Source organism: Leptosomus discolor, chromosome 4 (assembly GCF_034619465.1).
Source record: "Leptosomus discolor isolate bLepDis1 chromosome 4, bLepDis1.hap2, whole genome shotgun sequence".
NCBI classification, from domain to species: Eukaryota; Metazoa; Chordata; class Aves; order Leptosomiformes; family Leptosomidae; genus Leptosomus; species Leptosomus discolor.
In genome coordinates this window covers 17,308,913-17,323,307 of record NC_141394.1, presented here as the reverse complement: position 1 = coordinate 17,323,307, position 14,395 = coordinate 17,308,913, and the positions used below count along the sequence as shown (strand labels likewise).

Sequence of the window (14,395 nt, the reverse complement as noted above, 5' to 3'; positions counted from 1 at the left end):
GTTGTCCTGCACACCATCCAAACAATCACTGCAAGGGCAGATCTTCACCACAAAGCTAATAGTCTATGAGATAACCAGTACACAGTGTACAAACGTTATATGGCTAGGAATGACAGTGCAGTAACAAGCAGAAATCTCCTAAAACAAATTCCTATCAGAAACCTCTCTATCACCTCAGAAAACTGAGCTTCCTTCGGTTTGACCAACGGCAGCAGATAATGTATCACTATTTCCCTTGTTTGACACCAACACAATACCCAAGCTTTAATTCTAGAATTTTTTAAAAACCACAATAGCATCACACTGCAGTCAGTGTTTTGCCACATAAATTCCTCATAAATATTTGTTTGAACTTCTGTTTTAAAAAAGCACTCAAAAGTAAAATGAAAACTCACCTCATTTCCACCAACAGCTTTGGTTAAAATTACTGCAGAAGACACAGGAGGTGGCATGCAGCCTACTGTCTGCAAGCTGAAAACAACAAAAAGAAATGTTACATTCCTCACATGATGCAAACACTGTGCAACCTAAAACCTTAAAATACCAAATAGCTGAGTAAAAACAACCATCATACCACCTGTGCAACCCAGTTTGCATTAGTTACAGCCTTGCACCAGCTGGCAGGATTTCTACTACATCTCTTACCAACCACCACAGTGAAGACTCACATCCACACTTAAACCCAAACACTTAATCTCTCTGTGAGTCCATTTCCCCATCTGCAGTACTGTATCTACCATTCACAAAGACATCTATATATCTGTCACACATAACTGCATCAGTAAAGTTTGTAGTGTGTTTTGAGATACCTGTAGCTATTTGGGAAAAAAAAAAAAGAAAATAAGAATGTAAACTCCTATTTTCTTGAAAAAGCTGTTCAGGGTAAAAACATTTACTGCTATGTATAAGAGTAAGAAGAACCATGCTCGCTATTTCAGGATCCCACTACACTGTTTTTCATCAACGCCTACAAAAAAAATAATAATAAAAAAAAAATCACAATTAAGGTTTTTATTTCCTGAACATTAAAAGTCCATCAAATGTTTAATTTTTATGCATATTTTCACTTCTTGGTAAAATCACCTGACTTCCAACAACCAAAACATCAAAAGCTTTCTCCTGCATTTTAGAAGTCTAAAATACACTATTATTGTTATCATCTGTCATTTTTTCCATTGCTTGTGCAGCAAAATTATCGATGTATATAGTAAATGCTGTTGCAAACTAAGAAAAAAAGTGGTGAGCTTTCCTTTGTTTTCAAAGGCAGTCCACAAAAATTGGTTATTACAAAAATTAGTTGTATCAAAAAAAGTATTTAGAAACAACAATAACATACCACAATAGATTACAACTAAATTTGGGGCTAAGTAAAATAGGGCTTATGAAGAAAAACTGTGTTGACTTAGAAGGAACAGTAAGGCATGGAATAAAACAGTCTGCAAGCCCCCCAAAAGCATGGAATCTACATATGTTTTCAAGTATTGGAGTTTGAGACAGTATTCTAGTTCAGAACGATCAATTACTAGCGGTGAACTACTTCACACTTGTAACTGTATTAGTCCATCCCCAAGAAACGGTTTCAAAAAGCTGTAGCAAACAGAAGTATTAAATCCAAACCACAGGGAGAATATTACAGTGGAACTGATATGCTGCAAATATACAAAAAGCTTAAATAGAAGAAACAGGTAAAATACAATGACAGTATTCAGCTTGTCAGCTACAGACACTGTGGAAAAGGAAAGAGGCAACCAATGTCAACATTATATAAATCAAATCACAAAGTATCAAGTACCATCTTGGAAGTATATAGTACCTCTAGCTTACAGTGAAATAAGCTATGGAAGCAGAGTTCTCAGCACTTAGGAGGATAAGCTCATATTGGAAAGAACAGAAATACAGGAAAAAGAAATGGTGCTGAAAAGTTTAGAAACATATACAAAAATATACAGGAGACAAACACATAGCGAGTCTGATGTCCATCCCCTACATCAGCTGTGATACTGTTATCTCTCTTCTATGTGGTCTCTCGGCAGCCAGTTCCTTGAACTTCTCACCTGCACTAATAAGGGGTGGATTAAGTTCAAAGTTATCCAGAGAAGAATGAAACGTGTGCAAGGGCATTCATCTCAGCTGGCAGGTATTTTCCACACTATAAGGGAAAGGTTTAATAACAATCTCTGTTAACCTTCTCAAATTTAAAATAAATACATTTGGAATAATAATTAAAAAATCACTATCAAGCTATGGTTTTAAATATTCTTCATATGAAAATATTCATCCACAAAAAACTGGTACACACTAAATGGAAATACTTTTAATCAGGTGTATTGAAACATGCACCTGTGAACTTTTTTTCTTGCTTTGTATCAACTACACACAATGCTACCAATATACAAACAAATTCCTCTAATGGCCAACAGATTACTACAGATAACAAACAACAAACTGCAGTGTTCCACTGGTTCAGCCCATACTATAAGCACTTACATTAGGGGTCCAAACACTTGTAATAGGTTCCAAAGTCATATATTTTAGATATGGAACTACCAAAGCCATATCTTGTACCAGATCTTTGCATCTCGTGCCTTATCACCTGCGCTGTAAATGCTATATGTTAACAGTTGCAGAAGAGGTGAATCTGTGCAATAACCTGCTTCATATTCCTTTTCAAATGGGTGCTGTCAGTGCTAAATCTAGTCAGCTAACAAAAAATTAACTTCAAAGATACTTGGGCTGATGTCAGTTTCACTTCTATTTTGTATATTTTGAAATAATTACAAAGCAACAAACCTTCTAATATGGGGGGGGGGGGGGGCAGGGGCAGACACCAAACAACTGTAGAAACCCCAAACAACTTAGAAACACAGTTTAAAAGCTGATACCATCTGAATCTGCCTCTCAATCTGTCTCTCAAATAACACTTACAGCAAATAAAGATCTTTATAAGAGGATGGCAGAATCTACCATTCATTCTGAAGCAAGATGGGAAATTAACTGTGGGCTTGACTTGCCCTTTAGGCATAACCTTGCATAGAGAGTAGCATAAAACTACAGTCCCCAGGTAAGCCGTCCTGCCAAAAGGTGCTGCATGCCCTTGGGAGCACATGCCTATTTTTCCAGGCCCTTTGTGAGGACTATCAACTAGCTCCCACTACAAGCTGTGCTAAACACGTGTGATGAGGAAGTAACTTTGCCAAAGCCTGTCTTGTTTCCCCCATTTTCATTAAGGTACTTTAGTGTTTCTAGAGAATAAAAACTACAGCTGTGGGACACTAGGATGAACTTCTGGTTACACAGGGCAGTGAAGGCACAGGCAGTTCCTCACATCAGCTCCTCACTCTTCTTTAACATACCCATATAGGGACACGCAAGTACCTGCTTTAAAATGTGTTATCCTAGAATTAGGACAGAGCTCAGTATCTTCTGCACCTGCACAACACCAGAAGTACAGCTCCCATCTGGCTCCCTTCGCAGTGGATGCCATCAGAGGCACACAATGGCTGCTGCTCTGAGCATGTCCTGAACAGCAGTATTTATCAAGAAACCATTTTTTCAAAAAACAACCAAACAAAAACAAACCCAAAACCACTTTCATTAAACTCCTCAATCTGACCATTCTTTGAATGAAGTCTCAATACAACAGAGTCACTGTACTAAAAGATAAAACACAGCCAAAACAGAAATAGTACTCAAGGAACAAGTGCTTGCAAGGCATCTTGAAACACATGGAAGTATACTAGCTAACTGGTAAAACAGACACACCTTCATAAAAAATTAGGCTGGTTTAGGCTCCACATTTAGGAAGCCACACATACAAGTGTTTCTTTCAAAAAAAAAAAAAACCCCATACATATGTGGTTTTACATGCAGTTTCACAGGTATGTATGTATATACATACACAAATATTTGTGCACGTAACAGATCATGTTCCTTAAATACTAAGAACCAAAGTGACATTAGTCATAGGAAAGAAGGGATGAGCGGAACAAAATCCATAAAAATCTCTTGCACCTTGCACTTCAGAAACCGAGACTCCCATGGATTGGGAGGAAATTTTGGCTCATTGTGGAAAATCATGTCTCTGTTCTAGCTGACGAAAAACTTCACAATGATTTCACTTCAAAAAATAACCTTTACTATGAATAGCAAATCCAAATGGACATTATAGAGCAACCTTGTTACATCCTTGATGTTTTAATACTGTTAAGCAAAACAGTGCATAACACTTTCAAATGATGTCATCTCAATTTCACCTTCTCAGTGTCATTTGGACCACTTCACATTTGGTGGAACACCTGGAGAAGCCTCTTAAAAACAAAACAAAATGCTCTTTTAGGTTTAGGCCTTGTAGAAACATAAACATGAGCAGCTTTATCATTAAACTTTCAAGACAGGGAACTCTCTCCAAGCAATGTTTCACCAAGCAGTAAGAAACACTGGGGATTCTTTAAGCAGTTTTCTAAAATAATTCATTTTTGCATTCAAACATTCCAGTATAGCTGCACGGTGCTACGGATTTACCTTTGATTCTGTAAAAAGCTTTTTATTTTTTTGATTTTTCGTAACATCTATTACTACTGCACCATTAACGCTGCTTTGGAAACGCACATTGGCAGAGTACATCAAAGATTTAAAACACATTGTTTTCATGGTAATTTAGCTTCTGCTAACCTCAAAGTTCTCCTCCTACAAAAACTTTATTCTCTTTTTTTCTTTTTTCCAATACAGACTGTTTAAAAACAGAATGGAACATCAGTACGTGGCATACACAGTATTTATTCAACAGCTTATTCCTTCAGCATTCCTTTTCGTTCCTCCTCCTCGAGACCCAGCACAGCACTTCAGCTGTGTTTTGTGGAAGAGAAAGCTAACCTGTTGCAAGCTCCCTACATATGAAAATAACTGACCAGACTTTCTCCAAATGAGAGCAGGTTCCTGAAAGGATAATCTCATGCATGTACTGTGTTTTCGACAGCAAAGTGCTGAAGCACAAAAATAACAAAAGATCTGTTCACAATACAAGTCTCAAAACACCCATTGCAGGACAAGCAGCCCTTTAAGAAGACAGCTACAAATATATTTCACTCCATTATGCTTAAACATACCCTTTTAAAAGCCATTCATTTATAGGTGTGATTGATAATAGCTGAAGAAAGAGCCATATTGCTGTTGGGAAGAACACAAGTGTAAAAATCTGGACAAAAAGGTGTAGTTTCACATGCATCAAAGCACTTGTCAGCTCCTGCAAAAGAAAAAGAAGAGAGGAAGTTGCAGTCATAACAGCTGAAGTAAGATCACGTTTGTGATTTTAAAACTAGGATCATCTTTACAACACAAAGAGAGTGCATGTCAAGAAGGCACCTTTAGGGATCATCTGATCTCCTCTTTAATAATGAAGAACATCCAGACAACATAAAAGCTCTGTCTGCTCCTGGGCATTTTTCCAAAAGAATTGTCCACCACTTCAATAATAGCGTAGCTCTCATAACGGTAGCTTTTCAGCAGGCAGCCTCAGCACTTTGTCACTGCTTCAAAACCTGTGTTAACTATGCTGACGGCCTGTTTACTTTATTGACTGCTGATATCAAGACGAAGGGAAACTTGTAGTGTCCACGTGATTTCAGGTTTCTCTAAAGACAGCCATAAACTGATTCTCATTTATACTGTGAAAATGGGATGTTTAAACTACAGTCATCATTTGTGGTGTGTTTTTTTTAAAGAAAGACTAATAAATATAAAAAGTAAACTGTAGCAGATTTTGATTATTTACTGTATCAACAGATAGGAAACTGGTAGAAAAAAAAATAGGCTGAAAATGAATAGCAAAGAAAGAATACCAAGATCACAACAAGCTAACAACAGCCAAGCCATAAATTTCAGAGAAATAAAGTGCGAAACACCACTAGAGACTGAGAAAACAAAACAAAAAATTTAAATAGTGTGAGAGCACTCCAGAGAGGCGATCAAGTACCCTAACACAATAAACTTTTCAGTTAGTTCTGTGTCTCTTTGTTTCTTTTCAAGTACTCCAAGGGTCTTCTACACAGGTTTTGAGAACCAAGAAAATGCCTTGTGCATTTCAGCTCATTTCAACTCTCATAGATTGAGAAGAAAAATTCCTTTTCCTCTCTCTCAAAACAACTTGCACTGTTTTCAAGTGAGCAATGCAACAGGAAAAGAACTGATGGCATTTTTATTCAAAACTTAATTTGCTAGGATTCTCCAACTATCTAACACCCTAGATGAACTACAAAAAACAAAACCAAAAAAAACCAACTACAAAGAAGTGTATTTCCATGTACAGTAATGCAGCAGCCGATCTTCAAATGCCACCCTCAGCTTCAAAACAGTTTTTGACCATCCAAATGCACACTGATGTAATTATACATCTGGAATTATTACCAATTCATCACCATGTCCTTGTTACTTTATTTCTTTTAATAAAATTATCTTCCAAATTTGATTGGGGGGGGGGGGGGGGGGAACTTTCCACAAGAAAATACATATCTGTTCATATCCCATTCCTAAAGTTATACAAAACATGGACTTAAAACGTACATCTTGATCCAGTTTTACCAAGAAAGTATTATTACAATCAGTGTTCGATTAACTGGATGAAACAACATTTTTTTTAACATAAAGGAAGCTCTTCATCAGGCTAGTATCAATCTGCATGAAAAAATAGGCCTTCTTCACACATAACCAGTCACAGTACCTATGGCATTATGAATAGCTTCATTGTAGTACTATTTAATCTTATCTCAAAAAGAAAGCAAAAATAAAATGACTAATAGTAGAAACACATCCTGTGAGGGAAGAAAAGTTATCTGGAAATATCTATATAAAACTGTACATTTTAAAAGTAAATAAAACAATTGAGAAAAACCAGACCAATTTACTTCTTTCAGCAAAGCTGCTAATTCCTCCTTCTTTCCTGCCAAGTCACATCCAGCTTCAGATTTCCTAGTGAACCAATCTATGAAGGCACCCCCAATCCACGCACCATCACACATACAGAAGTGCCCTTTCAATTTAATATTTTTATAATTGCAAAACACCTTAAAAATAGATAATTTGAAGAAAACTGTGCAATACTTTCAAAATCAAAATCCAAGACAAAAATTTGGGAAAGACTGGTTAGAGCTTCCAGGGAGCAAGGAAGGTGTTTACAGCCAACCCAGTGCACGAAGGAATGCTGTATTAGTGCTGAACAAGCCTTTGCAGATCTAAGTTAACAGTCTTTAAAATGTCTCTAGCGATTGCCTTTTAGAATAGGCATCGTCATAGAACAGACACTGAGCCAAACAGCCTTCACCTTCTCAAGCAATCTACAAGGGTTTGTCCCAAAATACATCCATCACTGTAGCCCTCAAAAAAGCTGAAATCTCAGAAAAGTTACTGGAAGCAGCTTGTTATGACTCTGTTTCTGCACACCAGGTAGAACAGGTTACTTTGTCTTTCCCAGTATTTCAGACCCTTTAAAGAGCTTATCCCAGCCTCTCGCTAATCAGTGCGGGTCCCTGTTGCCGTCCAGCCACGCTTAGATGGTCATAACTGGACTCCTCTGTGCAAATATCCACACAGAGCAAACAGTGTTTTCAGTGGCTTGTCAAATTCCTCATTGAAATGGATAACTCAAGTATGTGATTTAACTTCTGGGGCCCTACAGGAGGTATTTGCTTTAAAAGAGCAAGCTATCCGGTCACCGAAAACTGAAAGAGCATTATATTAAGGTAGAATCAAACGTTCTTGTCACTCCTGAACACAGGCTATTTCTACAGATGTAAGAGGACCTCAGTGACCTCTAGATTTGAAAATGTAACAAGGTCATGCACAGACAGGCTCTTCCTGAATGCTGGCAATTATTTTGTAAAATTTTTTCTGAATGCATGTTAGCAAGTTTTTTGAGCATGTGCTTTCACAGCGGATAAAACATAAACATAACCTGAAAACAGGATCAGCTATTTCTAATTTTGTCAGATGTATCAGAAGGCCTTCGTCAACACTTACACAACTTTTTATCATTTCATAAAGCATACCAAACACTAGTTTCAATCTAACTAATATATTACCCAAGGTAGAACAGCTGACACACAGGTCAAGAACTAATAAGGACAAAAGCAGAAACTATTTACTTTGCAATTCAATAAAGAGATGTATTAACTGACTAATAATACCAGCTTTAGGTTGTGCCTTAAACAATTAACACATGCCCCAAAGTATCCTAATAAAATCATGACTTGGCCTCCTAACAATTTAAGGATGTTTAACATACATTTTAGAAAGTAATAGCACAAGGTATGATGAGTTAAATGTTTTTCTTCCTCTATCTTCTGTTCCTATGGCAGAAATTCAGAAAAGGCTTAGCTTCTTGATGGAACATAAAGCTGCATGTACAGCATCAGTCCTAACTGATGCTTCCAGAACAATCTGAGATCAGCTGCCTGGACATAAACACCAGCTCCTGTAAAAGCTTCATTTACATGATGAAAAAAAGTTATGCAGGTTCAAAGTAGGACATGACACATTGCCCAGGAACCTGTCGGCGATGTCACCTTAACTGGAAAAAGTCAGATGCACACTAGCATTGAGAATCTAATCAAGACTATGATAATGCTACTGATTTCACTCTCACTCACAGCTGCTTTACAAATACAAAGCTTCAAGGACACAAACTAGTGAAAGAGAAAGAAATTTTACATTTTTTCCTCTGCATGCAAAGATCCCTAACCTGAAAGCAGAAAACTCCACTCCATTAGTACTACTCAGGCTTTGGGTCCTCTTCTCTATAGGAGAAAGTGCCTCTCTGCAGCCCATTTCCATTAAGATTAATTACTGTCCCAGGCAAATAGATAACATTGTTCTTCCTGCTTCCCCATAAGACAATAAGGCTCTCAATAGCTGCTATGGAACTGACTACAGTTATTCACTTCAGTTGTATTGTGTCCCAGGAGAACTAGAGGTCCTAGGGCCAAACTGCCAGCAGACACAGAAGCAGAGGGCTGTCACCAATTCCAACACCACCTCCATTTGAAGCTTTATCACTATAGCCACGATACAGGCATAGAAACTTTTTTTTGTTGAATGCACATTGTTCTTCCAAATCCCAGTTTGCCCAGAAGGTAACTGGACAGTATCATGATGATTTTTTAGGCATTAGTACCATGCAACATATGAATGGCATCACCTGTTACACAGCCAACAGCACAAAAGGAATCAAGAAAATAGACTAGCAGAGACATGCAATGTTCCACTTCAACTCTGGCTGCTCCTTCTGTTCTTGGCACGTAGCCATAATTTCCTTTCTCCACGCCTGCTTTACATATCACTAAGAGGTTCTCTCCTTCATCTCTTCTTACTCCCAGATTGTTCCTCTTTGAAAAATGTGACACTAAATCTGAAACAAGTCTCAGTGTCTGTGACATGCAGCTGAGTGTAGGCACTTCAAGTCCACCTGTCCAAAACTAAATCCTATAGGAAAAGATTGCCAAGACTTTGTACCTGTATATTGGCCTTGCACCTGCAGAGGAACCCTTTTGTGGTCATACCTGCTGCTGACCTATGCCTACCCAATGCGGAAACTTAAAGATCTTTGCTTACATCCATCCTATAGCAACTAGCCTAAACAGCTTTACTTAGAGAGCACACCAGCAAGTGAGATGAAGGAGAGAGGCAAAGAGAGCTCACACCTTCTCTTTGTGTCCTACAGAGGCACAGAAACTCCAGGTAGCCCCTCTCTGCCTAGTTCCCTACAAACTTCTACCCTAGGATTCGAACAGTTTTCTGGCCTGTATCTCAGCTAAGCAGTGGCGTGTAGGGTGTAGATCCAGTCTCAACATTGTGCTTAGCATTTCCATTTAGTCAAAGCCCTGCAAAGTCAAGCAACCCACCCTCTATGGATGCATGAAATTTATTCACGCTCCCCTTCTCATCAAGTTCACTACTTTGTGTGGAATTTTCTGAAATCAAGGAGGGTTATTCCATAAATGCCTATTATTTGTCTTTTCTTGTTAGCCATTCTCCCAGCATCAAAAACAGCAGCACAGTAATTAAATATTCCAATTACATTTAAACCCAACCAAAGCAACATAAATTTTTTTAAAGCAAAACAAGAATGAAGCAATGAGAAATTACAGTACCTCAGTTTTTAAGGAGAGTCCACTGTTAAAGAATATAGCTGAAACAGCAATGTAAGTTATGGTAATTTCTGGTTTCAAGGGTCCTAAAAAATATAGACATAAAGAAGAAAGTGAACTACAGTCAAAGACATAATGATATGCATATATTACATCAAAGTAAATGAAAATACTTAGAAAAATACCTGGAGAAAAATCTAATCATTAAAGTCTGTAACAAAAAGAATGGGGTTTCTATTAAGTTACAGAAAGCATGCTATTCATTTTTAAATAAAAGCAAACCACTGAGTGGAGAGTGAGGTACGGTGTCATACAAATTTGGCTTCCATGATTACAGGCCACTGGGAATTAACGGGTAAATTCTGGAAATTCAAAAACTGGGAATTCAGTACTCACCAGAGTATCCCTATAGCATCAGCAAACTCGAACCATACATTCAAATAAAAATATTAGTTGCTCCTTCCACAGGACCATCAATATCATTCACATATCTGCCTCTCACGTCTTCCCCCACACCACACACAGCTGTCTGGCTGCCCACACAGAGGAAACCAAATCGTACTTTGCAATGATTTCCTTGGGGCCATACAATTCTGCACTATTCCCCCACAACAGGGCTGTGGCAAAACGGTTCATTCCAGCCCTACAATAACAGATTTCAGACACGCTGCTCAGCAAGATCAGCAAGGGCAGATGCCTGCACCTCCAAGGGTTCCACTACATTAAAGGCTTACATTTGTATATATTTATATACTTTCTTCAGGGAGATTAAAATAAAATACTTTTTACACTCCTATAAAAATGATGAATTCACTTAATACACTTTGCCTTCAGAGGCCACCAAGCGCAAAATGTATATACTCATTTTTTCACAAGCATTCAGCCAGTTATTATATTAGAAAGAAATTATTAGCAGTCTACTTAGGACCAAAGTAATATCCTAACTCTGCAAGTGACAATAAGCTGTCATGAGCAAAACTGCAGCAGCAAACAAGCAAGCCTTTACTCAACACTCCAGAAGAGAAGATCCTTTCTGCTCCCTCAGATGAATGATACATTGATGGTCACGCTGGAGCAAGGTCAATGATCCTTAAGTTAGAGGATCAAAGTACACTGAGTCTAATCAAATTTGCATCTCAAGTCATTTAAACCCAAGTCCTACTCTCAGAGAGGACTCTGTTGATGAGATACTAAAACTGTGTGTGTTTTAAATACAAAAAAAAATAAACCAAATTACCTATATGAAGCATAAGGCAAAAACAAGACAGGAAATGCAAGAGTTAAAGTCTCAACAATGTTCACAGCTAGTTGCAAAATTATGGCATGTTAACTGAATAACCACGAGTAGGGGAGAGGGCAGGGAACAGAAAAGTTATATAAATATATATAGTCATACATAGAACTATATTTATATATATATATATATAAAATTATATAATTTTCCTAATCTTTCAGAAGATTAGAGCACATACGTACATGCACATACACACTGGGCAGACAGGCAGTGGGTTGTCAGTCGGGCTAAGACAGGAGTTCTTCCAGGATTCAGTTTCTCTATTTTAGGGTTTTTCACTGGGCTACCTCAACTCATTTACACAGAAGAAACAGCTACCACTAGAGCAACCACACGTTCATAGAGCACAGGGAACTCTAGTCAGAACAGATTCCCTTCATCTCTTGTGCAAAGACTGGTCAGGAAAGCTCTTTTCACAAAGGAAACAAATAGGCTCATTCATCAAAAAGGAAAACAAAAAGGGCTTGGCTTATGCCCCGAAGCTGGCAACAGGACAAACCTTTGTTACTTGTGGCACAACGTTCTGCCGGTATGGATGCTGGGCCATCCATATCATTCAGTAAGGCCTTTTGTCAGCTGGAAGATGACAAACATGTTTTTTCATATGCTGATATTTCCCACCCCTCACCTCTTTTTTTTTTTTTTCCTGGTTTTAAAACAAGCACTGAGATTGCATCGCTTCAGAAGAGGGATACCACTTTGGGGAACACATGCTCACGAGTTTCAATCAATGCTTACAAGATTTTTCAAGCCAGTTGTCCCAGGAACAATACCATGCCAAAGCTTGACATCTCTGCAGTAGGATAATGCAATTAAGTGCTCCATCATAGTGCTTCCACGTAGGAAGTAAGCTGAGGAAAAATTATCTCTTATTCTAGTTAAAAGGATCTCCCACATTGCTGCTAACAATTAGCATGAGAGTCAAACCAGAAAGGGCCAAACCACCTGATGCTATCAATTTAAAGTTGTCTTTAAGGTTTGCAGAAGACTCAGCATGGATCCTGCAAGGGGCTCCATGTGGGTCCTATTCACCTATGCAAAACAGCACACAGATGTTAGAAGGGATCCTTACACAGCAAGAATTTGCCTGCCCTGAACTCCATGAAGTACCGGAGCCTTAGTTGCCACAGCAAGTGTTCAGAGCCATATTTTTTTTAAATCACTTTCTTTTTCCCCAGAACCTAAGGGAGTGGGGGGGGTGCGTGAAGGTTGGCTCCTCAGTGAGAAACTGTCTATCCTCAACATTCAGCTCTGTTAAGAAAAAAAAAAAAAAACCAACAACACACCAAAAAAACTCAAGCAAAACTACACATATAAAAGCGCAGCTAGATTCTTCCTCCCTTCCCATAACATGGAATTGCTAAAGGAATTCCATTCAAGTATTCTACACCCCTCTTCTTAAACCTTCAGAGATCAATCAGAAAAAAAAATACAAAATTCAGTTTGTTCTTGAAAATTGTGAACATCTGGAACTGAAAGTAAACAGAAGATGTTGCCAGTATTGATACTTAAAGACACACTGTTTATTTAAAAATAACACTGGATATTTCATCAGCTCTTGTTACAAGAATCATACAAGAGCTCACTGCTTAGAAAAGGACAGATCTTTCTTCCGATTTGTTTACTGTGAGCATTTGACAACATTTTGCACTGAATCCTTTTCACCGTTTTCCCTCATCTTTCATGAGGAAGTAAGAGGGAACGATAATAATAATAAAATACAAGTGTGTTATAAAGTAAAAAAATCATCTGGCTGAGATACAGCACCTGAGCTTTTAACACAATATACATTAAGCTACACCTCTCGAGAAGTTCACAAGCGGCAGAGACTCACACACCAAACTGCACTGACTTTATGCCCATCCTAGAGTCCTTGAAGTTACTACTTAGTTTAACAGGAGCACATTCAAAGTAAGTCGCTATCCATTTTTCATGACTACGAATCCACACAGAGGAGATTATTATTGAAGCAACTGGTACAGTGCCCAGCAAAGACACACACGGGAATATACCTCGAAATATTTCTTGGGTACCTGAGAAGCAGTGACCGACTAACCAGCAGCGGAGGCGAGCAGCCAGAGGTGCCCGGCAGTGCCCTACACCCCGCAGCTTGCCCTCCTGCACCCCCGGGAAACTCGAGTTTCAAAGTTTCCGAGCGGGTGCCTCGACGGCCGAGAGGCACCCGAGCAAGTCTCACCGGCCCCGGCAGCAAAGCCACCGCCACCCTCCGCCCGGGGACCCGCAGGGAGGCCCGCAGACTGCCCCCACGGCCCAGCAGCGAGGGGGCCCGCTCCCCCCCGGCCGTCGGCACCGGGATCCACCCCGGGCAGCACCGGGCCCGGCCCGCCCGCCCGAAACGCTCCGGGTGGCGGGGGTCAGCGCCAGCCACCGGGAGTTGACAAAGTAACGCCGGGCCCCCCGAGGGCGCCGGGGCTCTCGGGCAGCGGCTCCGGGGGATCCCGCCGGCGCTCCCCGACACCGGCCCCGGCGGGGCAGCGGCCGGACTCACCCCCTTTGACGCCGACGGCGGGCTCTAGCCGCGCCACCGCGATGACCAGCACGATCCCGAGGATGAACCACTCCTTCCGCAGGCGCTCCAGCAGCCCCATGGCGCGGCCCGCCGCTCCCCGCCGCCCGGCCCGGCACGGCGCAGCGCAGCGCCGGGGCGGGGTGCAGCCCCACCGCCCGCCGGCAGGACCAGCCGGATCCGCTGACAGGAAAAGTCTCACCCACCGCCGCCATCACTACCACGCACCTCCTAATAGACACGCAGCCGTCGCGCCGCCGCTCGCTCGCCCGACCGCCCGCCGCGCCGATGCCACACACACGCACACCCCCCCGCGCTGGCTTCGGCCGCCCCCGCCCCGCGCTGCATCCCTGCGCCGCAGCGGGGGCGTCGGCGGCCACGGCGGGTCGCGGCGGCGCGGGGTGGCGAGACGGGACGGTGGCGCCGCCGCCGCCGTTG

The 14,395-nt window shown here is 40.6% G+C and overlaps 1 protein-coding gene across 3 annotated transcripts in view; it reads right to left on the bottom strand.

The window, feature by feature from the left end:
• The window catches only part of SLC10A7 (solute carrier family 10 member 7), a 151,928-nt gene extending 137,889 nt beyond the window's left edge, over nt 1–14,039 (bottom strand). For 2 of the 3 annotated variants that reach the window (XM_086464258.1, XM_086464259.1), the window contains exons 1-4: nt 13,940–14,039; nt 10,140–10,222; nt 5,106–5,242; nt 396–471 (exon numbers count right to left, since the gene is read on the bottom strand). In XM_086464258.1, coding sequence (XP_086320384.1) covers nt 396–471; nt 5,106–5,242; nt 10,140–10,222; nt 13,940–14,039 — 396 coding nt within the window. Of the gene's footprint in view, nt 1–395; nt 472–5,105; nt 5,243–10,139; nt 10,223–13,939 lie in introns of those variants that run through there. The other variant, XM_086464260.1, reaches the window with a different exon arrangement.
• Between the last annotated feature and the right edge of the window lie 356 nt (nt 14,040–14,395).